This window comes from Anguilla rostrata, chromosome 16 (assembly GCF_018555375.3).
Source record: "Anguilla rostrata isolate EN2019 chromosome 16, ASM1855537v3, whole genome shotgun sequence".
Classification (NCBI taxonomy): Eukaryota; Metazoa; Chordata; class Actinopteri; order Anguilliformes; family Anguillidae; genus Anguilla; species Anguilla rostrata.
The window spans coordinates 5,351,571-5,379,563 of record NC_057948.1 but is presented as its reverse complement, the minus strand read 5'-3'; the positions used below and the strand labels follow the sequence as shown (position 1 = coordinate 5,379,563).

Below are 27,993 nucleotides of genomic sequence, written 5' to 3'. Positions count from 1 at the left end.
CGGAGTTGAGTTTGAGAAGTAGTACCGGTTGGGGGCAGTGGGAAGTGTCCCGCAGCAGATCAGCTGGTTTAAAGGAAATTCCTCAGCAGTAGGCTATAACTTCTTTGTTACCGATTTAACTGTACAAGGCATACCATTTAACTTTGGAAATCACATAAGAAGAATACATAATTCGTTTGGTAATGACAGGTGAGTTCACTTTACAAGAAATTATAGCCATTCAGTGGAAGGGTTTCGCTCTTGTCAGTGACTGACTTCCCTACAAGCTAGCAAAGTGGTCGATTGTATTAGAATTGATGTTGATAGGTAACTAACACTGCTAGCTGTTGGAAGAGAAATTCATATTTCATAAATCAGGTGTAACGTTGGCTAACGTTGCTAAATATCTTAGCTAATTAGACACCACTAAGTTAGCGAAACACTGTGCTACGATAACTCGTGTCATCAACACATTTATTCGCCTTTAAGTGAACTATTGATGGCTGTGTTGCTTTTTAGTTTCGCTTACATACGAGCTTGCTAACTTGTTTTTCTGTGTATGTGTCAAGCTGAGATTTTGCTACTCTACTAAATAGATGCCAGCAAGACTTTTCAATCCGCGTGATTTATTGACATGCGGCTAACTTTAGTCAAATGCCCATCAGCTAATACTAACAAAATGATTTTTTTAAAAGCTATGCATGTAGGTGAAGTTAATTTTGAAATGTACACGCTTTTTAAATAATGCATAATATAATGCTAATGTTTACTAGTCCTTTCGCGAGTTTTGCTTGTGAGTAGCTTGCGAGCAAGCTAGCTCGTCGGCTAGTATTATTTGTTTTACTGCGACCGGAGTCCCGTGATGCTCACATTCTAGCGTGCATAGCACTTCGCATTCTACATCAACTGGATTAATGCGCGGTCGCGCCACGGAATTTCCCTGAATTTCCCTACTCACTCTGTCCCGTTGGACGCTGCTGTCTGAATAACAATTGGGCGCGCCGTCCACCTAGCCCATCTTATTATAGAAAAGGTTGTATTGTCTGGTTTGTGTGCACAAACGCTACGAAGTCAACATGATTTGTTGACCGTGGAATGGCTACGTTTGCTGGACAGTTGAGAGGACAGATGTCGTACAAGATTTAATGGATGCATTATTGAGTGCAAATATTAAAATTGAAAAAAGTTTACAGAGCCTAAATTAAGTGCAGTTTGAATATGCATGTAAGAAATGGTGGAACTGGTCAAGTCAGCTGACAGCATGTCTTTTATCAGAGGAGTCCACAGACAATTGTGTTTTGCACATTTTAGTTGTTCTGCAAGGAAAATGCATTTCATCCACTTTATAAGTTATTCTTGCCCATACCTTGTACTTTGACACTGTAAACTACACCACAGTCATGAATAGCATCAAACAGTGCCTAGTGAAATTGAGTTTGATTTCTACAGTGTAACTGCTAATTTAGGGTATGTGTTGAAAGCATACAATGAAATTCTGGGGGCTGATGTCATAATTCAGTTTGTTTAGCTTGCAATGCTCACACTGTGGTACTCGCAAGGGGCATTTGGGCTAGCAGTTTCCCAGATTCTAGCAAATTCATCAGAGCAGTCAACTGGATTTTCAAGTATTGTCCAAGCATAAAGTTGTTCTGGCACACTCCATGGAAGCGTGATAGTGTGACACAGTGTTCCAGGTTTGCGGATCTGGAAATGGACATCACACCTAGCCTCTGCACTGTAGCCTCACAAGAATGATACTGGTGTGGGTGAGTTTTGGCCAGCCATATCCTCTCTGCATGTCTTCCTTGTGTTCGTGTGGGTTTTTCTTTGGGCTCTCCGGTTTCCTCCCACACCAAAGACATGTACGTGAGAATAGGTGTACGCCTTGACCAAGGCACTGGCCTCAGAACTGGAGTTAGTCCCTGGAGCTGCGCTGTCTTCCTCAAGTCATTTGCAGAACATAGCATTAGGGCCGGTGTGGGTGTAGGCTTTTGTTTGCACATTTTCTGAACTTAATTGATGTAGGTTGCTGGGGAAGGTGCAATGTGATACTTACCTGACAAGAAGGCTCCGTCACCCTCTTATGAATGAATGAATTACACAATGAATTACACAAGATAAACTGGTGTTCCTAATCATACGTCATATTAAGTAGGCCTAATTTTAATTTTTATTCCACCCGGTCAGATTAAGTGTTCTTTTTAACTTAATTTTGCAATTGGCATTCATCCCACTCCCAGATCTAATTCAGAAACCTTTTTTCGAGTCATATGATGGCAGACAGAGATGTGCATGAGAGCTAAAATGAAATGAGAAGGCTGTTAGGACAGCTGTAGATCTTCAAGTTTTTATTATTTTGTAGCTAGCTAGGGGTTATTGTACAGCATATTGAAAACAGATAAACGCTAAACTGATAATTGAGGGGGTGATGCAGGGTCAAGGGAAAGAAGACTGCATGAATGAAGTTAGTTTGCTGATGGGTAACCTTCAGCTGCCAATGAAGCTCCCATCAAAAGGGAAACAGGGAACATATGATGGTGCGGTTGCTTCTCTCGAAAGCTGTGATGCTCTGCCATGACTGCTTGTCACGACCGCAATGTAGCGTATTCTTCGTGTTTTGTCCAAGTAAAACATTACCAGCAGCTAGCTAGACCAGAGCTTGATTTCCACAAGGGTATCCAAGCCCTGGGACTCGAGGGAAGTTGTGCACAGGAGCTCTAGACAGTGACTTAATAACAGAAACTCTAGACTGGAACTTAAATACAGGGGCTGTGGCCTGGGAATTTCTGCACAGGGACTGTAGACAGGAACTTAACACCTAATCCTGGGGGACCCCTTAACAGGGTGGCAGGGGAGTGTTATAGTTTGTGAAATGGGATCATAACAGAGATTGATTTGATTCCCTGGTGGGTCACTGCCGTTGTACCCTTGGACAAGGTTCTCATTCCCGAATTGCTTCAGTAAATATGCAGCTAAGTAAATGGATGGTATCTAAAAAGATAAGGTGTATAAGATAGGGCCATCTGCTCAATTCCTGAATGTAGTGAAATGTGAGAACAGGAGCTCTGGACTGCAAGCACAGGAACTGTCAAGAGGAACTTAAACGCAGGAACTCTCGGGAGGAACTTAAACGCAGGAACTCTCGGGAGGAACTTAAACGCAGCAACTCAAGACCGGGAACTTTGTGTTCTATCGGCACTCGACTGAAAACCAGTTAGGTGTTAACTTCCTGCCTCTTGTCCCTATGCTTAAATTCCACATAAGGGTTTCTGTTAAGTGCTTGATCGATAGGACACAGAGAGGTGATAGCAGTGTGGCTCAAACTTCACCGCATCAATCAGCAGCTGCTTCAGATCAGTGATGTTACAAAGAAAGGGAGGGACAACAAATACTAAATCACAGATACTCAATCACCGGAACTGTGGACAGGAACTTGAAAGGGAACTGATATCATTTACAGTTATATCTACTCTTTACCAAACAAATGTTATCCACTCAGCAGTGTTTATATGAGTTTGCGACCAGTTTGCCTTGGCTGACACATGACCCATGGCTGTGTCCGAAATGGTTTAATTGCATACTGTTGAGTATGTAAGTTGCATGCAGCTTGTGTTCTCAGTAGTAGACAAGCAGGCCGTTTCAGACATGGTCCTTGTTTATTTGATCTCAAATTCAAATTCAAGTGAGCTTTGTTGGCATGACATGGATACACACTGCCAAACCATGAAGAAATACAACAAAAAAGAACAAACATGTATATGGAATACGTGTCTGTGTGTGTGCGTGTGCGTGTGTGGGTCTGGGTGTGTGTGCGCGCATCTGGTATTTGTGTATGTTAGCTTGTGTAATGTCATGTCATGCGTAAAAAATTATGTGCAACAATGAGGGCAAAGTTGAACAATAATTAAGAAAAGAATATAGAACATGAAAAAAGCGGTCTCTCTCCTTCCCAGCAGGTGAGAGGTGATCACCATGCCCTCTCTGCCCGTCGTGCCAGAGGCCTACAGCCATGTCCTGGCCGAGTTCGACTGCCTGGACCCCCTGCTTGCTGCCTTGCGCCTGGACTCCGGCCGGCTGAAGGTATGACCAGAGCATTGAGTCTGTTACAAAGCTGTTGTTTTCCTGCAGAGTGAAGGGTCCAGTTACACTCAATACAAGCCAGTGCTCGCTGCTGGAGATTTCATGACTGGTGCTGGCAGACGGTGTTTGATTAGTGCGGTCTGACAGACTGTACAGCTTGCATCACCCTGTATCACCCTGTATCGCACACGCGAGTTGCGTATAGGTTTTTTTTGCTTCATTGAGCAGTGCGTTTGGTCTTTATTTTAGACTTCTAAAAGCAAAAGTCTTTCACGTTCAAAATAATGACATTCACGGTTTTCTATTTTGACCTTTGTATTCACGGTAGCTTACAGTATCTGTTTCTTGCTTGCTGCTAGTGGGATGGGATTGTTCTCCTTGCGTTCTACTGTTTAAGTGTTTAACTGTGCTGCTAATACATGTTGCACTTGCAGCCAAAGCGATTAGTAGTTCAGTGCTCTGCGTTCTTCTTGACCTGGTACACGGCAATGCAGTGCTTCCACCACTCTTTTCTGCATTTCAGTGCACCTGCTTGGCAGTGTCCAGGAAGTGGTTAGCGCTGGGTACTTCTGCCGGGGGTCTGCACCTCATTCAGAGGGAGGGCTGGAAACAACGGCTCATTCTGACACACAAGGTACTCCACACCTCTACACTTTACACACAAGGTACTCCATATCTCTACACTTTATACACAAGGTACTCCACACCTCTACACTTTACACACAAGGTACTCCACACCTCCACACTTTACACACAAAGTACTCCACACCTCTACGCTTTACACACAAGGTACTCCACACCTCTACGCTTTACACACAAGGTACTCCACACCTCTACCCTTTACACACAAGGTACTCCACACCTCTACGCTTTACACACAAGGTACTCCACACCTCTACCCTTTACACACAAGGTACTCCATACCTCTATGCTTTACACACAAGGTACTCCACACCTCTACACTTTACACACAAAGTACTCCACACCTCTACGCTTTACACACAAGGTACTCCACACCTCTACGCTTTACACACAAGGTACTCCACACCTCTACACTTTACACACAAGGTACTCCACACCTCTACACTTTACACACAAAGTACTCCACACCTCTACACTTTACACACAAGGTACTCCACACCTCTACACTTTACACACAAGGTACTCCACACCTCTACACTTTACACACAAGGTACTCCATATCGCTACACTTTGTACACAAGGTACTCCACACCTCTACACTTTACACACAAAGTACTCCACACCTCTACGCTTTACACACAAGGTACTCCACACCTCTACCCTTTACACGCAAGGTACTCCATACCTCTATGCTTTACACACAAGGTACTCCACACCTCTACACTTTACACACAAGGTACTCCATATCTCTACACTTTATACACAAGGTACTCCACACCTCTATGCTTTACACACAAGGTACTCCACACCTCTACGCTTTACACACAAGGTACTCCACACCTCTACGCTTTACACACAAGGTACTCCACACCTCTACACTTTACACACAAGGTACTCCACACCTCTACACTTTACACACAAGGTACTCCACACCTCTACACTTTACACACAAGGTACTCGATATCTCTACACTTTATACACAAGGTACTCCACACCTCTATACTTTACACACAAGGTACTCCACACCTCTACACTTTACACACAAGGTACATAGTCCATCCTAACGTACATACTACACTTTATCACTTTCCCACTATGTACTTACGTTGTTTTCTTTAAGTGAGATGTATGCTCTTTAGGCCATTCCTTACTGTCGATGCACATTCGTTTTTCATGGCACTTAGAAGTTAATCATTGACGCTTCCAGGGTCGAACGTTCACTCCTGATGTTGTGCTACTTTGTAAGTCGCTCTGGCTAAAAGCGTCTGATGAATAGCAAAATTGTTATTGTAGTATAACCTCAAACAGATGTTTCTGATGTGCCCTGCCATCCGAATTCAGTGACACAGCTGTGCTCAAGCAGACACACACACACAGAGCCGATAGGTTAAAATGCTCTGTCCTCCTCTGCTCAGGAAGGATCCATCACGCAGGTCGCTTGCTGCCCCCATGATGACGACTTTGTTGCTGTTGCTACGAGGTAACGGCAGCACCGTGTTAAAGCCTAATTTAAATTTTGGCACATGACGCTTTCGAACCAGTATTGCTCGACAAAAATGACGGATTTTCAACTGAAAAAAAATGTCAAGCGACACCTTTTTTCAATGTCCTGTACCGCTATAATTTTGTCATGTGGCGAACCACGTCATGGTTTATTGTGCAGTGTAATTGGACGGTTTACAAAACGGTCAGGAGTTTGGCGTGTCATTACCATAGAGACAACAGAACATTTCAGGTATAAATGGCAAACATCCTGTGACACCTTCATTTTTGCAGTTATAAACTACGCTTTAGGCTGATGTGAATATGTTTGTGTGTGGTCTGGAAAGTTGAACATTAGTTCCGCAGGGTGTGTGAAAGTGTGTGTGGTGAGCTGAGGTTGCATGTTTGACCTGTTTCCCAAAAGTCCTGCTTCGGGCAGTAATGTTTTGTGAGTCTTTCAGTGAATTGAGTGCTTCTTTGAAACTATGTCTGAACGTGTTGTTATGCTTTTTTCTGGTCTCGGTGCAATCAGAAAATGGCGGACGCAGTTTAATTGCTTGTCACATGCTGATGCATGTGGTTGGGGACTTTAAGCACAAAAATGCAGTCAACAGGATGGGAAAGCAAGAACAGAAGTCTAGTGTGGGGTGAAATGTCATTAGGAAATGTCATTTTGATTGCTAAATTGCACTGTGTAGCAGCATATTGTATTGAAAATTTAACCTTTTCAGGTGTAAGATCACAAGTATATAATTATAATGTTCTTAACTGAACATTCTAATGATAATGTAACAATCACTTCTGATAACGGAAAGCAACAGAGTTTTAGAACACCGACTTAGTATTTTGAAAAAAAACATTCCAAAAGTTAAAGTTAAATAATTGCCTAGGCACACCTTTAGCTCCTCAGTGCTATTCCATTTTTCTTCACGGTTCTCTCAACTCTCATTGGTCTGGACCATCATCTGACACTTCTGTGCCAATCACAGACAAGTTAAAAGAGCAAATCCACACTTGCTTGCCAGGAATCTGAGAGCGTGCGTCTACTTACTAGTATCTCAGTAATTTTACTATTTTAAATATCCTGTTCTCTGTTATGTATTGAGAAATAAATAATGGCTGTCAGCGAGCAATAACTATGGCTAAATCCTAGCAAGTAAAATATACTAAGATTACTTTACTAATTCCAATAATAATAATGATAAGGATGAATAGAAGAAGATGATGTATAACTTCCGGCAAGCAGTTGGAAGTCAAAGCAAGCAAAGACCCCAGTGAAAAGAAAAATATGTCACAAAACATCAAATTTATTTGAATGGAACAGATCCAGGCTTGTGTAGGCCAGCAGTGTGTCTGTTAAGGAGTCTTGTTCACAGTCAGGGCCTAGTGGTGGTATTGAGGTGGTGGTGTGCAGGAGTTTTCATTTTCAGTCAGAGCCTGGTGATGATGGTGATAAGGTGATGTTATGGAGTTTTCTCATCTCAGTCAGAGGTCGGTGGTGGTGTTAAGGTGTTTCTGAGGAGTTTTCTTATTTCAGTCAGGGCCTGTTGGTGTTAAGGTGGCGTTAAGGTGGTTTCTTATCTCAGTCAGGGCCTGGTGGTGCTAAGGTGGTGTTAATGGGGTTTCTCATCTCAGTCAGGGCCTGGTGGTGTTACGGTGGTGTTAAGGTGGTTTCTTATCTCACTCAGGGCCTGGTGGTGCTAAGGTGGTGTTAATGGGGTTTCTTATCTCAGTCAGGGCCTGGTGGTGTTAAGGTGATGTTAAGGAGCTTTCTCATCTCAGTCAGGGCCTGGTGGTGTTACGGTGGTGTTAAGGTGGTTTCTTATCTCAGTCAGGGCCTGGTGGTGCTAAGGTGGTGTTAATGGGGTTTCTTATCTCAGTCAGGGCCTGGTGGTGTTAAGGTGGTGTTCAGGGGGTTTCTTATCTCAGTCAGCGCCTGTTGGTGGTGTTAAGGTGGTTTCTTATCTCAGTCAGGGCCTGGTGGTGGTGTTACGGTGGTGTTAAGGGGGTTTCTTATCTCAGTCAGGCCTGGTGTGGTGTACGGGTGTTAAGGGGGTTTCTTATCTCAGTCAGGGCCTGGTGGTGGTGTTACGGTGGTGTTAAGGGGGTTTCTTATCTCAGTCAGGGCCTGGTGGTGGTGTTAAGGTGATTTCTTATCTCAGTCAGGGCCTGGTGGTGGTGTTAAGATGGTTTCTTACCTCAGTCAGGGACTGGTGGTGTTAAGGTGGTGTTAAGGGGGTTTCTTATCTCAGTCAGGGCCTGGTGGTGTTAAGGTGGTGTTAAGGGGGTTTCTTATCTCAGTCAGGGCCTGGTGGTGTTAAGGTGGTTTCTTATCTCAGTCAGGGCCTGGTGGTGGTGTTAAGGTGGTTTCTTATCTCAGTCAGGGCCTGGTGGTTAAGGTGGTGTTAAGGGGTTTCTCATCTCAGTCAGGGCCTGGTGGTGTTAAGGTGGTGTTAAGGGGGTTTCTTATCTCAGTCAGGGCCTGGTGGTGGTGTTAAGGTGGTGTTAAGGGGGTTTCTTATCTCAGTCAGATCCTGGTGGTGTTAAAGTGGTGTTAAGGTGGTTTCTTATCTCAGTCAGGGCCTGGTGGCGGTGTTAGGGGTTTCTTTCTCAGTCGGGCCGGTGGTGGTGTTAAGGTGGTTTCTATCTCAGTCAGGGCCTGGTGGGTTATGTGGTGTAAGGGGGTTTCTTATCTCAGTCGGGCCTGGTGGTGTTAAGGGGTTCTCTATCTCAGTCAGGCCTGGTGGTATTAGGGGTGTTAGGAGGTTTCTTATCTCAGTCAGGGCCTGGTGGTGTTAAGGGGGTTTCTTATCTCAGTCAGGGCCTGGTGGTGTTAAGGGGGTTTCTTATCTCAGTCAGGGCCTGGTGGTGGTGTTAAGGTGGTTTCTTATCTCAGTCAGGGCCTGGTGGCGGTGTTAAGGGGGTTTCTTATCTCAGTCAGGGCCTGGTGGTGGTGTTAAGGTGGTTTCTTATCTCAGTCAGGGCCTGGTGGTATTAAGGTGGTGTTAAGGAGGTTTCTTATCTCAGTCAGGGCCTGGTGGTGTTAAGGTGGTTTCTTATCTCAGTCAGGGCCTGGTGGTGTTAAGGGGGTTTCTTATCTCAGTCAGGGCCTGGTGGTGGTGTTAAGGTGGTTTCTTATCTCAGTCAGGGCCTGGTGGTGGTGTTAAGGTGGTGTTAAGGGGGTTTCTTATCTCAGTCAGGGCCTGGTGGTGGTGTTAAGGTGGTGTTAAGGGGGTTTCTTATCTCAGTCAGGGCCTGGTGGTGGTGTTAAGGTGGTTTCCTATCTCAGTCCGGACCTGGTGGTGGTGTTAAGGTGGTTTCTTATCTCAGTCAGGGCCTGGTGGTGGTGTGGGAGCTTCAGCTGGAGCGGAGAGGGCGCCCCGAGCGGGTGTCGGTGTCCTGGGAGCATCGGGGCGCCGCCGTGACGGCGCTCTGCTGGGACAGCGCCGCGCTCCGCGTGTTCGTCGGGGACGCCGGCGGGAAAGTGTCCTTCCTCCGCGCCGGGTCCTCCAAACTGGGAAAGGTAGGGGACACGGCCTCGCTCTGTAAACGCGCCGACCACCTGACCGCGGTCCCCCGCTCCGCAGATTTTACACTTCACTACTGTGGGAAATCTGTAGTTTTTGCTGAATATTTATTTACTGATTTGGCTTACATGTAAAATGTCTGAAATATATCCCATTGTAATATGTGTATCGTGTAGCCTTACACACATGGTACGATGCCTAAATGTTCCCTATGAGCTATGAGCGGCCGACACTGATATGATACTGTTATTATCAGGCATCCCTTGAAGAAAAGCACAACACATTTGTGGCTTTATTATGCGGACGTGTGGCGCCGTATCAGAATTTTGTGTGGATTGCCATCGTCGTTATTTCTTTGGGAAAACCCTGGAAAGTGCCGGACTCTCTGTGCTGTATCGCCGTGAGGTGTGCCCCATCAGCCCGTAACCTGGAAGACTGCTTTCCTGCCGCCCCGATGTACGCCTGCCTGCATTTATCTTGGTTCTGTTTTAGCGGGGTGGCGGTGGGTGGGGGGGGGGGGAGCGGAATTGCTGTTTGGCAGGGGGAAAGAGCGCCGTGCCGCTTGTGTGTTCGCAGGGGTCCGCGTTCGTCATCTTCCCCGTTCAGACCATCACCACGGTGGACTCGCGCGTGGTGCAGCTGGGTTTCCAGGACAACCGGCTCCTGGTGTCCTCTCTCAGCCGCTGCTACCTGTGTGACACGGACAGGTGGGTCCCGCCGTGCCCAGTACGCCTCTGCTGCTGCCGGAGGTCCGGTTCTGGGGAAATTTGTTGGGTTGTGAGCGGGGCTCCATTGGGTTGTGTGCGGCTGTTTTGGCTTGTGAGTGTGACTTTGTTGGGTTGTGAGAGGAGATGTGTTGGGTTATGAGTGCAGCTGTATTGGGTTGTGAGGGGAGATGTGTTGACTTGCGTGTGCTGCAGTGTTGGGTTTTGCGCACGGCTGTGTTGGGTTGCGAGTGTGGCTGTGTTGAGTTGAGAGTGGGGCTGTGTTGGGTTGCGAGTGTGGCTGTGTTGGGTTGAGAGTGTGGGGCTGTGTTGAGTTGAGAGTGGGGCTGTGTTGGGTTGAGAGTGGGGCTGTGTTTAGTTGAGAGTGGGGCTGTGTTGGGTTTGCGAGTGTAGCTGTGTTCAGTTGAGAGTGTGGCTGTGTTGGGTTGCGAGTGTGGGGCTGTGTTGGGTTGCGAGTGTGGCTGTGTTGAGTTGAAAGTGGGGCTTTGTTCAGTTGAGAGTGTGGCTGTGTTCAGTTGAGAGTGTGGCTGTGTTGGGTTGCGAGTGTGGCTGTGTTGGGTTGAGAGTGGGGCTGTGTTGGGTTGCGAGTGTGGCTGTGTTGGGTTGCGAGTGTGGGGCTGTGTTGGGTTGCGAGTGTGGGGCTGTGTTGGGTTGCGAGTGTGGCTGTGTTGGGTTGCGAGTGTGGGGCTGTGTTGGGTTGAGAGTGTGGGGCTGTGTTGGGCTGCGAGTGTGGGGCTGTGTTGGGTATATTTGACCAGGCCGTTCTGCTCTACAGGGAGAAGTTCTGGCGGGTGGGCAATAAGGAGAGGGATGGCGAGTACGGGGCCTGCTTCTTCCCGCAGGGGCGTGGCCTGGGAGCGGGCCAGCCCCCTCTGCTCTACTGTGCACGCCCCGGCTCCCGCGTGTGGGAGGCCAATTTCAGCGGAGAGGTTCTGAGCACACACCAGTTTAAACAGCTGCTGGCCTGCCCCTCTCTCCCACTCATCTCCTACAGGTACCCCCGCTCTTCCTGCCCCTCTCTCCCACTAGTCTCCTACAGGTACCCCCACTCTTCCTGCCCCTCTCTCCCACTCATCTCCTACAGGTACCCCGCTTCCGCCCCTCTCCACTCATCTCCTACAGGTACCCGCTCTTCTGCCTCTCCCCACTCATCTCCTACAGGTACCCCCGCTCTTCCTGCCCCTCTCTCCCACTCATCTCCTACAGGTACCCCCACTCTTCCTGCCCCTCTCTCCCACTCATCTCCTACAGGTACCCCCGCTCTTCCTGCCCCTCTCTCCCACTCATCTCCTACAGGTACCCCCACTCTTCCTGCCCCTCTCTCCCACTCATCTCCTACAGGTACCCCCACTCTTCCTGCCCCTCTCTCCCACTCGTCCCCTACAGGTACCCCCCCTCTGCCCGAACCCTCTCTCCCACTCTGACCCCCTCCCTACCGCGTGTGTGTTCCCAGGTGTGACCCTCAGTACAGTCCGGCCCAGCGGCGCCCCCAGTCCATCGCCTTCCCCAGACTGCTGTGTCTCAGGTACCGGCGTGTTCCAGCTGCCTGTCTGGAATCCTCAGCTAGAAAATCAAATGTGTTTGTGTGTGTGTGAGTTTGTGTTTGTGTGTGTAAGACAATTTGCAAGCACTAGTGTGTAAGTGAGGGTGAGTTCTGTAGTGGCTGTCTGCTGTTTGTGTCTGTGTGAGTGTGTGTGTATGCGTGTGTGTGTGGGTGTGTGTGTGTGTGTGTGAGACCAAGTGCAAGCACACACTAGTGTGTGAGGGTGAGTTCTGTAGTGGCTGTCTGCTGTTTGTGTCTGTGTAAGTGTGTGTGTGTGTGTGTAATGTAATGTAATGTAATGTGTTTGCACGCATACCAGCAGTACTCTGAGAATTGTCTGTGTTCCCGCAGCGATCAGAACCTGCTGACCTGGACTGACTCTGCCATGTACATCTTCGTACCTCAGAGTGGCCAAGTCCTGCTCTGGACGGAGATTAAAGGTGAGGGACGAGTCCTTCCGTGACCTTCCGTCACCGGGACTGAGGGTGAGGGACGACCTTGTGGCGCTGACCTCCTGTTTCCCCTCTCCCCCCCCCCCACCCCCCCTCCCCCGTTTCGCAGATGTGGTGGACGTGGCGGTCTTCCGCAGCGAGCTGTTCTGTCTCCACGGCGACGGGCGCCTGTCGCACCTCTCGCTGCTGCCTGCCGAGCGCTGCGCCGAGCGCCTGCTGCGGCGGGAGTCCTGGGCGCTGGCCGCCGCCGTCTGCTGCATGTTCCAGCACGCCGTCGCCCCCTGCAGGGTAAGGCTGGCGCTGTGCGTTTTTTTTTTTTTTTTACCACGCTACAGTTTTGCGTGTCGCGGCTCGACTTGGAGGGAAGCACTTGTGCGGCTCTACTGGTGGACCGCGGGCGCCTGTGTCTACCAGTAGGGGTCGCTAGTGTGCATTGAGAGAATGTAATCCCGGCCGAATGAAACCCTTCCTTCCTCGGGCGATGCTAGCAGCAATTATGCATTGCCCTGTGGGTCTGGCTTCAAAACCAGATCCGTGGGCTAGATCAGTGCCTTAGGATGATGCACCCAGCAAACCCCTTGAGTTTCCATGTAGCAGCTTAACGCCACACTAGAACTCGAACCTGCGTTTAGTACCCCTACCATTAGACCCCAGCTGCTCTCGCCACACCCCTCACCAGGAGCGACATAGCTCAGGAGGTAAGACCGATTGTCTGGCAGTCGGAGGGTTGCCGGTTCAAACCCCACCCTGGGCGTGTCGAAGTGTCCTTGAGCAAGACACCTAACCCCTAACTGCTCTGGCGAATGAGAGGCATCAATTGTAAAGCGCTTTGGATAAAAGCGCTATATAAATGCAGTCCATTTACCATTTACCATTTACCTCACAGGTAAGGAAGATACTTCCCATCGACCGCCTGGAGTACCTGAGGTCACAGCTCAGCAACTCCACCCACCAAGACCTCATCAGCCAACTGGAGGAAGTCATCGCCAAGCTGGAGCCCCTGGACTCCGCCTCCAGCAGCCGAAGAAGCAGCATCTCGTCACACGTCAGTCTTAAGAAGGCTAGAAATATTCACGGGCGAGATCTAGTCACAAAATTTACAGAATTGGAAAAAAAAATTTTTTGCACTAGCCTGTGTCCAGATTACCTGTTGACATTATTGTCACTCCTCAAATCTGGGGGCTAAAGAGTTATACGCTCAGAAGTGTGCTGTGGTGCTATTCACTGAATTGTGCTAATTCAATTTTTCTAATGTTCTGCGTTAACAGTTTATATTGTAAATATATATAGGACAATTACTCTGGCAGTGACAGAGAGCATAGTACTATTAGCACAATTGATTTGCTGTTCTTAAACTGTGTTCCCAACTGTACAATATGGGACTGGAGCTTCATGAGCTTTCTGAAGGACTAGAAAAATATGACTAATTTTTAAAGATAGTTATGTATGTATTTTAGAAATGTTATTTTACTTGTAACTGTATTGTCGAAGATTCACGAAGAGTTTGCTGTCTAGGAGAGTTTCAATGTGCTGGACTGTGGGATCTATCGGGTCATCAGCCGCAGGGGTAGCCAATCGGATGAAGAGACAAGCTCCCTTGTTAGCCAATCAATGTTAGAAGAGGAACGGCTCAAGGAATTTAGCTTTATTCAGGAGGACGAGCCAGTGGAGCAGGGTGAGTGGCGTTCTTTTTGTTTGGCCAAAAAAGGTGCAACCTCGCATTCAGTCTCTTTTGTAACTTTCCGGAATTTATGGGCGTTGTGGGTGCCTTAGTGTAAAAGTTACATTCCAGCTTTTTCAGATTTCATATATATGCACATTCTATGTTTTTTTTTTTTGTATTAATTTGATCTTTATTACATTTGTGATGTGATATCAATGAACCAAAATGTTGCATGAAAGTTTTTTTTACATTTTTTTAAGAAACACAAAACCAGTTACCACCACTGTGTTTTCCACAGCATGGTCATCAGTTTGTTGTATTTGAGTAGTTTTCCTCCTGTGTCTGAACTTCCTGTGCGTGGTTTGCCTGCGTCATTCTCTCACCTTCATCCCTTCATGTCTCCACCTCCCTGCTCCTCTATCCCCATCCCTCCGCTTCCTCCCCCCCTGCATCCCACCCCTCACCCACTCCGCCTCCCCCCCGGGCTCCGCCCCTCTGCTCAGATCAGCCACCCGAGCGCCCTGAGCCTGATCGCTCTGAGGCCGGCCTGCAGTTCCACCTCCCTCTCTCATTCCGCCCCAAACCCCCCCGTGTGGCACTACAGGCCGTCAGAGACAGGTAAGCCGTGCCCCGGGCCCATTACTCCTCCCATCAGCCTATCACAGGTTAAGCCCCGCTTCCATCAGCCTATCACAGGTAAGCCCTGCCCTGGGCCCATTACTCCTCCCATCAGCCTATCACAGGTAAGCCCTGCCCCGGGCCCATTACTCCTCCCATCAGCCTATCACAGGTAAGCCCTGCCCCAGGCCCATTACTCCTCTCATCAGCCTATCACAGGTAAGCCCTGCCCCAGGCCCATAACTCCTCCCATCAGCCTATCACAGGTAAGCCCTGCCCCTGGCCCATAACTGCTCCCATCAGCCTATCACAGGTTAAACCCCGCCCCCTGGCCCATAACTGCTCCCATCAGCCTATCACAGGTTAAGCCCTGCCCCCTGAAAGCTCCTCCCATTAGCCCTTTGTTCATCTCCTTCCTCAACATATCACCCCTGAATGGCAAAACAGTCCTTAAGAGTGTCGACGAAATGGCATCATAATTGGAAAACATTGGGAATCCATGGGAAAATATGTGATATGCGCATATTTTACCAACTACAGTTCAAGATCCATCTGGCTGTCACAGTAGCCAGATATTACATTTCATGCTGAGAGGATAAAAATGGAACCTTTGGCCTTGTTTTGTTCTGGCGAAGCAGCCAAATGGGTGACCGGGATGGACTTTTGACCAGTCGAATTCCTTAGTGAGAAAGATATGCAAAGGCATGCGTAAGCTCGACCGTTTTGATTCATAATTCAGAAGAAGGACAGAGAAAGGGTTCTGGACCGAGAGTGATGATGTAATGTGACTTTCTTCTGCTCCTCAGGGACGCGCAGAGCCCTCTGCAGCAAACTGAAACGCGCGCTCAGGGCTCGTCCGCCTGACGCTAACTTTGACACCTCCTGGACAAAACTGTAAACAGCAGTGGGGAGAAATATACGATTGTGCATCTTCAGCGGATCGCATTCAAATTTGCAACGTAGTTTGAATACGCCAGTGGGCTGTTTTTGTGTACCCGCGAGCAGCTTGCCTAGCTGGAAAGTAGCGCCGCATCCATCCAGCTAGTTAGTTTCCCAGCTGTGTGTGACCCCTGTAGTGTTTCAGTGGCCGCCTGCCAGCTAATAAACACACGGTTGCAATGTTTAACTTTTATAGGTAGCACAGTCTGGGCAGCTGTTTAGCTAGCTACAAGTGTTTTTGCAGTGTTTTTCCACATTCACTGTTAGCGTGTGTGAAGTATAGCAGTGTAATTCCTGTAATTCCACTGTATAAGATGCCTTTGGTGGACAGGAGGACATGCAAACACTTTATCCATAATTCCCTCACATGGAAATTTGATTTATGCAACTGTTTTTGCTTAGACACATGTCATGAACATAAGCACATGTTACTATGAGCCTGTTTTTATTTTTTTATTTTTTTTAAGTAAATTTATAAAATACATACATTTCCAGCGCCATCAGTGTCTATTGGTTTCTCATTTTCAGAAGTTCATCTACTGCACATTGATTACATAGCTAGCTACCGTATAGCTATCACAGTCTATGATCATTTAGTTGGCTAGTATGTAGCTGTTGCGCACTAGTACATAGCATAGATAACTACTGATTGTTGTGCTTACTGATTATTGACATTGTATAGCCTGTAAGCACTTTGATTAAATAGCTAGCTAGCTTAACTACAGCAACGGTTCTGGTCCACCCTTTGTTGTACAAACTTGTGGTGTCGTCCGATTCTGTTTCATAAAGTCATGCGCATCACAAACAACGGGAATACACAAATGTAATAATAAATGTTAGCCTAGCTTGCTAGCTTCCACTCATTCTTTTATTTTTTTTATACCAGAAAGCTCTATACCATTAGTTTGATGCTTCAAGATAACGCAGAAAATATTATGCTGTTGCGGCCTTTCTAACCACAGCTGCAGTTTCTTTGGCTTGAGCACTCAAGTAATTTTTCACAAATATGCTTTTCCTGAGTGGAAACGGACTCTCAAAGGAGAAGTCCCTGTGTGTGTGTGTAGATTTCAGTCTTTTTAATGTGTATTTTTAATCATAGAACATGAGTGCCAAACTTGCCGGTTTTTTTTGTTAGTTCTCATAGTGGCTGCAGTTTTCTCTTTCAGATTAGGCACAATCATAAAGCTTCAGCCGCAGTATCTATGCACTAAATTTGACAGTTAATTTGGCACCCAGATATGATTGTAATGAACTTATTTGCATAATTCACAGTCTGAAATGTTTTTGGTTTGTGGTGTCCGTGTATGAATTTCCCAAATCTGATTTCTTGAGATCCATAAATTATGTTTAAACATAAGTTATTGTGTTTGAGGAACTCTTGTTGTTTAAAAAAAATATATATATGTATTTAAGGTGGTGGAAGACCAAATATGGCATAGCCAGCTCATTGTAATTGAGAACACGGATAGTGTCATAAGGGCTAAGAACTTATGGCCAATTACTGGTTATTTTTTTGGACTTCACAGTTTGGCCACAAATATACTAGATTTATAATCTGAACCTTGTGGCCAGTGGGAATTTATGGAGGCCATTTCCCCCTAGAAACGTAGTTTAGTGAGTTAATGTATAAACATAATAGCGTAATAAAGTAGTGAAGAACAATAACCCAGCATTGTACTGCCTTGCATGGGAAAACCCAAACAACTTCGACGCTCAAAAGTCACATTCATCGCAGGTGCGTGAATTAGGACGCGAGTCGGTCGTGCGTTTGTCCTCCTACACGCCCAGCTGGCTCGGTGGCGTGGGCGGCCGGTTCCCTGTTTTCGTAAAGCGAAAGAGAACCCGAAACCCCTGACTCTGGAGAAGGAAGTGAGACAAAATGGTGGCGCACGGACGGCCTGCGAGGTCGCGGCTCGGTGCTCGCGACAAGGCGCTCGGCAGACGTCCGTGCTGAAACGCGGCGAGGAGCGGTTGACCCTGGGTTGAGTGACGCCTCCCTCTCCGTCTCTTGATGATCTTTCATAAACGCTTGAGGGGAACCGACTTTGCAGCACATCAGACCTTCTTCTACCGGGTTTTTGCCGACTGTCCCTAAGGAAGTGATGTAGGGGAAGGATGGTTTAAATGCTGTATACACAGGTCTGTATTGTAAGCCCCTTATGTGTCTGATACGTTTGGGATTGGGGGAGGGGCCTCGATAGTATGGTTGTGGCTTTTTACAATTACTTTAGTTATTGCAGTTTTTCCTGCTCTATTTTTATCTTACTTATATTCATGTGTCATGCGTTAAGTCAGCAATGATCAGTGACTCTGATGAGCCAACTAATATCCTATCTAACAGTAATGATAATCTATTATAAGTAATCTGACCTATTTTCGCTTGGTTTCTTTGTGGTAGCGCTGGGTATTGCATTACATAACAGCTGCATTAGTATTTCTCTTTGAGATAATGGTATAAATTTTGTAAGTGTAGTCATCTATGTTAATAGTACCTCATTGTCCTTAACTTTATACTTCATTTAACATTATTATTATGAGCCTGGTAGGCAATTAACTGCATCATAAGTAATTCAATCTGATTCCCACACATGTGAGAGAGCATTACGTCTGATATCATGTGGATGTCAACACGTCCTCCCTCCTGTAGCACGACACCACAGATAGCACGACCTGCACGACAACAAGGACCCAAGCTTCTTAAAAAATGGAAGATTTTTTGCATTTTCAAATTGCAGAACTCTGCTTCCACACTCCCTTAGCCCACAATTTTACATAAATAGTCAGACCGGTTTCGTGATGAAAGACCAAACTGTTAAAAGTCGAAAGGAAGCGGTGTATTAAACAATGCTTATGAATGTGAACGCTCAGAAACTGAACTAAAACTGTCATGCAATGGAAGTAAGATTTTGAGTGAGAGAAAATTAGAAATGTCGCAGAAGATAAGGTATTTAAAGCGATTGAACTTTTTATTTTTGTCATGTAAGTTTGATAAAAGTCAATCCCCGTTTCTAAATGTTTTACTGTATTTAATAAAGGAGGCATTTCCGTATAACTGCTGTGGTTGCCACACTTTTGCGCGTGCTACTTACCTCCAGTTCCAACAGCGTCCGTTTGCAGGATTACATGGTGTTGTGTACCTGAAAAAGAAGTGGTGACATGTTAGCCTCTCTTACAGAAATGAGCTTTCCACCTGTCTTTACCATGCTACGATGCCAATATGAATTCTGTGTAGATATTTGCTTTCCTCTTTTTTTTTGTTGGCTGCAGACTAGCCTTTCTGATCTGACTCATGTCTGTCCCATAGATTCTTGTGAATTTGTAGTGATGTGTTTGGGAGGCTGTTACTTTCACCACCTGGTCACTGCAAAGAGGAACTAGAAGTATGTTTTTTGTGAATGAAAGGGGAACAGCTTATATTAGTCTTAGACTTTCGAGCGTGACGGAGGTCGCACGGCCCGGCAGTTTCTCCACTTTGAAGGACCGCTGGAATTGTTTGTGTTGTTTTTGGGTCAGGGTATGATCCCTGTGTTCGCTTGTGTACCTCAGTGTCTCCAGCTTTGTCAAGAAGACCACGGAGAAGATCAACACCCTCCAGATGAACTCCGAGCTCTGGGCTCGTCCCGACCTGAAGGAAGGGGGGCAGAGTGATGTGGCGGTCACCAGCACCCCAATCTCCGAGGAGAGGGACGAAGAGTGAGTCAATATTCTGTTTATTGATGACTGCCATCATGTCATAAATCAAACCCCATATTTTATAAGTAACGGCTTAATATCTGTACAGTATGTAGAAGTAATAGTCTGAAACTTTTAGTGTAGCTTTTAGTAAGTTTTATTATCATATTTCTTCAGCAGGTCAATATACATTTTTTACCGAAATTGCCTGACTATATCCGGTTCCTACCCTAATTTTGAATATTCAGTGACTATTTGTAGCTGTGTTCATACACAATCCCCCACTAACGATTCACGGAGAGTGAAGATAACTGCTCCTGTACTCCTCCAAAAGATGTGGTTTCATCATCCTACCGCAGACTACATTACAGTCCACAGGTAGACTCACATAGAGTAGAGTCAGAGAAAGACCTTTCGTATGAGACAGATGCTCCCTGGAGGAGACTCATTGCTGTCTATATCAGGAGTAGGTTTATGTTATCTCAGTGTGGAGCTGGTCTATATGTGAGAAGGATGCTCCCCGGAGGAAACTCATTGCTGTCTATATCAGGAGTAAGTTTATGTTATCTCAATGTGGAGCTGGTCTATGTGAGAGAGATGCTCCCTGGAGGAAACTCATTGCTGTTTATATCAGGAGTAGGTTTATGTTATCTCAATGTGGAGCTTGTCTATGTGAGAGAGATGCTCCCTGGAGGAAACTCATTGCTGTTTATATCAGGAGTAGGTTTATGTTATCTCAATGTGGAGCTTGTCTATGTGAGAGAGATGCTCCCTGGAGGAAACTCATTGCTGTTTATATCAGGAGTAGGTTTATGTTATCTCAATGTGGAGCTTGTCTATGTGAGAGAGATGCTCCCTGGAGGAAACTCATTGCTGTTTATATCAGGAGTAGGTTTATGTTATCTCAATGTGGAGCTGGTCTATGTGAGAGAGATGCTCCCTGGAGGAGACTCATTGCTGTTTATATCAGGAGTAGGTTTATGTTATCTCAATGTGGAGCTGGTCTATGTGAGAGAGATGCTCCCTGGAGGAAAATCATTGCTGTTTATATCAGGAGTAGGTTTATGTTATCTCAATGTGGAGCTGGTCCATGTGAGAGAGATGCTCCCTGTAGGAAACTCATTGCTGTTTATATCAGGAGTAGGTTTATGTTATCTCAATGTGGAGCTGGTCTATGTGAGAGAGATGCTCCCTGGAGGAGACTCCTTGCTGTCTATATCTAGACATGGTTGTTTAAACAGCATACAGTTTTTAAACTTAGACACAATCTAAATTAGTTAGGTATTAACCGTGTGCACTGGCATAAATGTTCACAGGTTGATATTATTTTGATGTTTAATTTGTTGTTTGTATTTTTATCGCACAGGTCGAGTGCCGACTCTCTTGGTGCTGATACGCACCTCCAGGAGCTGAGAGAGGCCACTGACCGAGCAATGTGAGCCCTGCAGCTCTGCCCAGGGACCCCACATACACACACCCACACATGCAGCTCTGCCCAGGGACCCCACATACACACACCCACACATGCAGCTCTGCCCAGGGACCCCACATACACACACCCACACATGCAGCTCTGCCCATGGACCCCACATACACACACCCACACATGCAGCTCTGCCCATGGAGCCCACATACACACACCTACACATGCAGCTCTGCCCAGGGACCCCACATACACACACCCACACATGCAGCTCTGCCCAGGGACCCCACATACACACACCCACACATGCAGCTCTGCCCAGGGACCCCACATACACACACCCACACATGCAGTTGACTTTTGTTCACTCGTGTTGATTTTCCTGCATTAGAAACATGACTGTGGTAAAATGCTGGTTTTATATGTGTTTTATATGTTCTGTCAGCTCTCAAGTGCAGGACCCAGTGGTTCTGTTGGACCCGGCCTGTCTGGGAGAGGTTCTGCAAGAGTGGCTGCCGGTCCTGGAGCGGATCCTGGGCCCGCACGATCCTCCCCCAGCCGAGGAGAACCCGCCAGGCCCGGAGAACCCTCTGGAACCAGGCTGCGAGGGGGAGCGTCCCGACAGCAGCGCTACCGCCACCGGGGGGGGGCCGGAGGAGCGGGACGAGGCGCGCCCCGACCGGGAAGGGGCCGCCGAGGGTGTCCCCGGGCCCCAGAGCCCCGAGGGGGGGCCGGCAGAGCCGATCCGTGTGACCTCGCCGCAGCCCGTGCCCTCCAACCTGCTGGCCGACCTCTCGCAGCTGGCCTCCCTCAGCCTGGACCTGGGCCGTTTCCATGGCAGCGCTTCCTGCGAGGAGGGCGCCTGCTCCTTCCTGCGTCGGTACTTCTTCCTGTTGGATCCCGAGCGCATGCAGAGGGCCTGTGCGTTCAGGTACCGGGACCTGCCCGCGGTCCGGGAGGCATACATCGCAGGCCTGCTCGGTGAGGGTCCTCCTGCAGCTGCTCTTATATACCACTGAATGAACACTGTCAATATATACCACTGAATGAACATCATTAATATATACCACTGAATGAACACAGTTAATATATACCACTGAATGAACACAGTTAATATATATCACTGAATGAACACAGTTAATATATACCACTGAATGAATACAGTTAATATATACCACTGAATGAAAACAGTTAATGTATGCCACTGAATGAACACAGTTAATATATACCACTGAATGAACACAGTTAATATATATCACTGAATGAACACAGTTAATATATACCACTGAATGAATACAGTTAATGTATACCACTGAATGAAACGTAATAGTTACCACTGAATGAACACAGTTAATATATACCACTGAGTGAACACAGTTAATACATACCACTGAATGAACATTGTTTATATAGACCACTGAGTGAACACAGTTAATATGTACCACTGAATGAACACCATTAATATATACCACTGAATGAACACAGTTAATATATACCACTGAATGAACACCGTTAATATATACCACTGAATGAACACAGTTAATATATACCACTGAATGAACACAGTTAATATATACCACTGAATGAACACAGTTAATATATACCACTGAATGAACACAGTTAATATATACCACTGAATGAAAACAGTTAATATATACCACTGAATGAAACAGTAACTATACGAATGACCATAATTATAGCCACTGATGAACACAGTTAATATATGCCACTGAATGAACACAGTTAATATATACCACTGAATGAACATGGCTAATATATACCACTGAATGAACACAGTTAATATATACCACTGCGTGAACAGCATTAATATATACCACTGAATGAACATGGTTCATATATACCACTGAATGAACACAGTTAATATATACCACTGAATGAACACAGTTAATATATGCCACTGAATGAACTCAGTTAATATATGCCACTGAATGAACTCAGTTAATATATACCACTGAATGAACACCGTTAATATATACCAATGAATGAAGTTAGTATATCACAGTTAATAAAAATAACAAACGTACTCCTGTTCACTGTATGCACGTGTAGCCATGGTGTACCCTGTGTCAGTGTACTGTGAATACACAATACTATGCTGCATCCTCACATGCCTAAGAACATCCAGCCTTAAACAGTTCATCCCTCCAGTTCATATGGGCAGGGTTATATTCGCCGTGTTATAGCCCCGCGGAACGGGGACCTCATTGGTCTGCTAGAGCTGGAACTGTGGGACTGAGAGAATCACACACAAGTTCACTCTCATTATCCCGAAGTAAAGCAAGAAAATCCCACTACGTAAGAATGTGTGCTGCAGAGTATTTCAGTTCATAATTCCTATGGGTCAGAGTTTGAAGGCAGTCTTAGGAGGTGCTTATGACATCTGTGCTGGAAATCCCCATCAAAGACACAGTAAAACCCCCTTGTTTGTTTAATATGGAGGGGATTTCCCCTAGTACCAAAAATAAAATCCCACGCTTGTCAGTGGTATCCGTTCTCCCAAACTGTACTGGCCCTTTTGCTGATGGTTCACCCTATCAGAGAGGCTTATTGTTTTGTGTTAGCTAACCAGTAACACAAATGTTAATGCTCCTGCCACAGTAACAGACTGTTCAAGGGAAATCCAAAAGCTTGAAGGGTGGAGCGAGGCCATGGTTGAAGGCATAATCTTGTGTGGCACGTTGTGTAAAACGTGTGAACGGAATAGTTTCTTTGCAGATTCAACGGTAGGTTCACATCCCCAACTTAGTCTTGCAGCGGATGTGGATGTTTCATGATGGTGAAACAACGGGGCTCTTTCTGAGGGAAAAGAAACAGTGCAGTTGTGAGGTTTTGGGGAATGATCAGTAGAGCTGGTCGATATTAGAGTGTCGGAGTAGAGTGAATTTGAGAAGTTAATGTCTGGTTTATGCGTATGTGTATGTGGTGTGTGTGTGTGTGTGTGTGTGTGGCAGAGCTGACTCGGTCCAGTCCGGTGGTGCCAGTCATAGAGAAGGGGGACCTGCTGAAGTCCCTTCGGGCACTGAGGGAACTGCAGCCCTGGACCCCACCCCCACTGCTGGCTCACCTGCACAGGTATGAATACACACACACACACACACACACACACACACACAGGCATACGCACACATCTACACGCACACACACGCACCTGCACACACACACACACCTACACACACACACACACACACACCTACACACACATGCACACGCACACACACACACACACACACACACACACACCTGCACATATACACACACACACACACACCTGCACACACACACACAAGCACATCTGCACACACACACACACACTTGCACACACCAACACACAGACACACACCTGCTCACACACATTTACACACACACACACACACACCTACACACACGTTTTACGCACATCCAGGCACGCACACGTACACGCACACAAAGGAACATACATGTATGCACATGCTCAGACACACAGTGGGTATTGTTTCCCCTTTTCAGTGTGATCTCTGAAAGCAAATGTTTTCCATATGCATATCCATATGTAACGAACATTCTCTTGCATCTGTACAATCTCCCCATGCCAGGCTGTATGAGAAGCATGGCGAGCTGGCTGTCCGCTCCTTCGCCCAGTTCTATCCCACAATCCTCCCCTCTGACGTCATGGCCATGGCCAACAGGAGCCACTTCCTGGCCTACCTGGATAACCTGGTGCACTCCCGTGCAGAGGAGCAGAGGTGAATGAGTTCCGAGTTTGAGACTTAAGATACTTCATCTTTTCAGGCTCAGCAAAAGGAAACGAGGGAAATATTTGATTAAAGGGATCAACAAACTGGATTAACAGAATGAACTACATGGTTTTTCAGGTTCATTTCTTAAGTAGAAGAAGGCGCATAGAAGGAAATTAGTTAAAGCTGGGTATTAGCTATAACTATATAAATGCAGTCCATTTACCATATTAGGAAGTGTTTCTTGACACTGATAGAGTTGTTAATGTGTGAAAGGGATTGCTAGTCTGTGTAGTAGCGACAGAGACCCTAAAGGGCATTTAAATCCAGGCTTAATCCAATGTCTTAAGTTGGGGCTAAATGGCCTCAGGTTCTTGTTATTATCTGTTGCTATTATTTACTTATTCGTTCTCATGTAATGTGTGTAATTATTAATGTAATTAGCAGAACATGCTCATTTCCCTCTGTTTCAGCCATGACCTGGCATTGTGTGAGCAGAGCTGACTGCCCATATCCATCGACTTCCTAATGCCGTAGTGTTCCCAATACCCTAGAATTACCTTTGTCATTTGGCTCTAATTGACCACATATTGTGATGTATATGTGAGAGTGTCAATGGTTTCCTGTCTGTGTGTAGCTCATTGGTCTGCTTGTTTTCCCGCCCCAGACTCTCCTTCCTTGGGTCCCTCCTTCAGCCCGAATCACTGCGGCAAGAATGGCTGGAGCTGGCGCTATCCCATGATGCACCACAAAAAGTCGACACCCTGACCTTAAGCGGACAGCCCAGGTACAGCCCGGGCCCAGGAACAACTCCGCATCGCGGGTCCACGTCTGTGTGTAGTAATGTGTGAACTTGCCCGTATTCTGGTGTCGGTGCCATAACTCATCCTGCCGCCTAGGTGGCGCTCTCATCTTTTCCGATGGGGATACGGGCGCCTCCTCTCCCTCCTGATCCAGCTGCCAGCTGACCTGGCCTCCAAGCAGAAGATGGCGGAGACTTGCAAAAGTTTTGGGTGAGAGGACACGCCTGCGCATCTCCTGGTTCAGAGTGCTGCTGGCCCAGAAAAGTGGTCAGGTGATAGAGGCAGGGGTAGTCTGTCCCAGCGGTTCCCAAACCGGGGGGCATGGGTGAGGTGGAACGAGATATTACTCACAAAATGCATTCATTTAATTTACAAAAACAAACCGTATGTAACTCCCGTCATTGACAGTCGCAGAAGACAAGCATTGAAACTGTTACAAGCAATGCACTAGTGCACATGCGGTTGTGTTGTCATTGGTGCTTGCACACACATACACGCACACACACACACACACATAACTTTTTTGATTGATTTACATTTTAACCAATCAGTGATGCATCCTTTTGGGTGGTCAGTTATGAACGAGCGTGCCATTTCACCCTTCTAGCTTTCATGTTTAGAAACGGCACACTTTACGACAACATAACCTTTTATTGCTTTATATGATTTTTACTCTTTGCATACATTTGGAAGCAGCAAGACTCCTTCTTCATCATGCGGCTTAATGAATGAATGAACACAGCTGAAACCTCTTAGCTCTTTTCATCCATTTTCTGTCATGTGCTCGTTCACACCTATCCTGGATAGTCATCTATAGTGGGCAGCTGTGAATTTCATGGTGTCATATGACCATAACTGGCTCTGATCTCTTGACAGTGAGATTGTTTATGGCTCATTCATGTTGATTTCTGTGTGCAGATACATCAGGTTACTGTTGATTTCTATGTGCAGGCACATCAGCTAACTGTTGATTTCTGTGTTCAGGTACTGGTCAGGCTACCTGTCTCTGTGCTGTCAGCTACAGCGCCGCCCAGAGGCCTTTGCTACCATCTGCAGCCTGGATGACTTGAGCCTGTTAGAGGGACCCAGTGGTGAGCAACATCTACAGCTTTAAGATACACCTCCATGCACCTCTTCAGCTCCTGAGGAGAGCGTTACAGCTTAAAGATACACCTCCATGCACCTCTTCAGCTCCTCCAGACCTTCAGCTTAAAGATACACTTCCAGCATCTCTTCAAGCTATCCTGTGAGCATGGCAGAACGTTAGATCTTCACATAGCATTGCTTGTGATCTGTAAGCAACTAAGCTTTTTCTCGTCTTCTCTTTATTAAAGCATGTGAGTTATAAATTAGGATCTTCACTGATGAAAACTGATGTCACACGCAGATACTTGCTGAGAAGGTGAAGCAGTGTTCTTTTATCACTCAGGCATAAACCCTGAGACCCTGGAGGAATGGAAGCTCCTCCTCCAGCTTTCCCAGCAACAGCGTGACTCCCCTGACCCCGCCCCTGACCCCGCCCCCGGCCCCGCCCAGCCCAATGGTAACGGTCTGTCCAACGGCTCCTGTGATTCGCGCGGCCAGATCAGCCCGGAGAGCCTGGTGCTGCGATTGGCCCGTATAATCGGGCCGGACCGGGCCATTGAGACACTGGAGGACTGTGGGATATGTGTGGAGCTGGGACCACGCTCAAGTCTGATCTGCGAGCTGCTGAGAATGGCGGAAAAGAGGCAGAGGTAAGCGAGGACATGGTAAATGGACTGCATTTATATAGCGCTTTTATCCAAAGCGCTTAACAATTGATGCCTCTCATTAACCGGAGCAGTTAGGGGTTAGGCGTCTTGCTCAGGGACACTTCGACATGCCCAGGGTGGGGATCGAACCGGCAACCCTTTGACTGCCAGACAACCGCTCTTACCTCCTGAGCTATGTCGCCCTGCATCCTGTCAGCATCACACAACAGTCATATACAGTGAGCTCCATAATGTTTGGGACAGAGGCATATTTTATTTTCTTGATTTGGCTCTGTGTTCCACAATTTTCGTTTTTTTTTTTTGTTGTTGTTTTGTTTTGATCATACAATTCACAATCGTACAATTTTGATCATACAATTGTCTTTGTAATGAGGGGTTTATGCACTGCAACCTTACTATAATATCCCCCTCTATGTAGTTGTTGACGGACTGTTCTTGCTGACAGTCTGATCACGTCCTGCCTTGACATTCTCAGTCACCTGAGGAAGAGGTGCTCATCTGTTTTTCCTTACATATTGCTCTAATGCATGAGCATCACGGTCATCGAATGTGCGCTTTCAACCACGATTCCCAACCCTATTTACTGATATTTTCCCCATAGATCTAAATGCAGATGTCATGTTAGTCACTGTTCCTATTGCAGGAATAGCCAGTTGAGCAGTCTTTGTGACTGAAGCTCCTGCCATCCGTGGCCCAATAATGAACCCTCTCTCAAAGTCACTTAGATCTCTTTCTACCTTGTCACATTTATTCAGGTTTTTCCTTTTAATTTGTCGCCCGTCTATGCATACACACACACACACACACACACATACACACAATGAAAGCTTTTTGTGTCACCTGTATGTTGTGTAGCCCTTATCTCCTCTCTCTGTCTCCTCCAGGGCTTTGATCCAGACCATGCTGGAGCGCTGTGATCGTTTCCTCTGGTCCCAGCAGGCCTACGGAGGCCAGGCC

General features: G+C 46.6%; 1 protein-coding gene across 1 annotated transcript; it reads left to right on the top strand.

Annotated features, from left to right (window-relative positions):
- Positions 1 to 16: 16 nt before the first annotated feature.
- hps5 (HPS5 biogenesis of lysosomal organelles complex 2 subunit 2) lies at positions 17 to 27,993 on the top strand (the record flags this gene model as incomplete). The annotated part of the gene is made up of 23 exons (XM_064313760.1): positions 17 to 189; positions 3,933 to 4,059; positions 4,583 to 4,693; positions 6,117 to 6,181; positions 9,514 to 9,706; positions 10,287 to 10,417; positions 11,211 to 11,429; positions 11,889 to 11,960; positions 12,330 to 12,418; positions 12,540 to 12,718; positions 13,317 to 13,475; positions 13,946 to 14,105; positions 14,597 to 14,711; positions 19,197 to 19,343; positions 20,689 to 20,757; positions 21,191 to 21,726; positions 23,718 to 23,838; positions 24,339 to 24,488; positions 25,147 to 25,266; positions 25,379 to 25,492; positions 26,267 to 26,373; positions 26,712 to 27,018; positions 27,921 to 27,993. Coding segments are annotated over exons 2-23 (3,345 nt in total), but the record flags the coding sequence as incomplete, so codon positions are not given.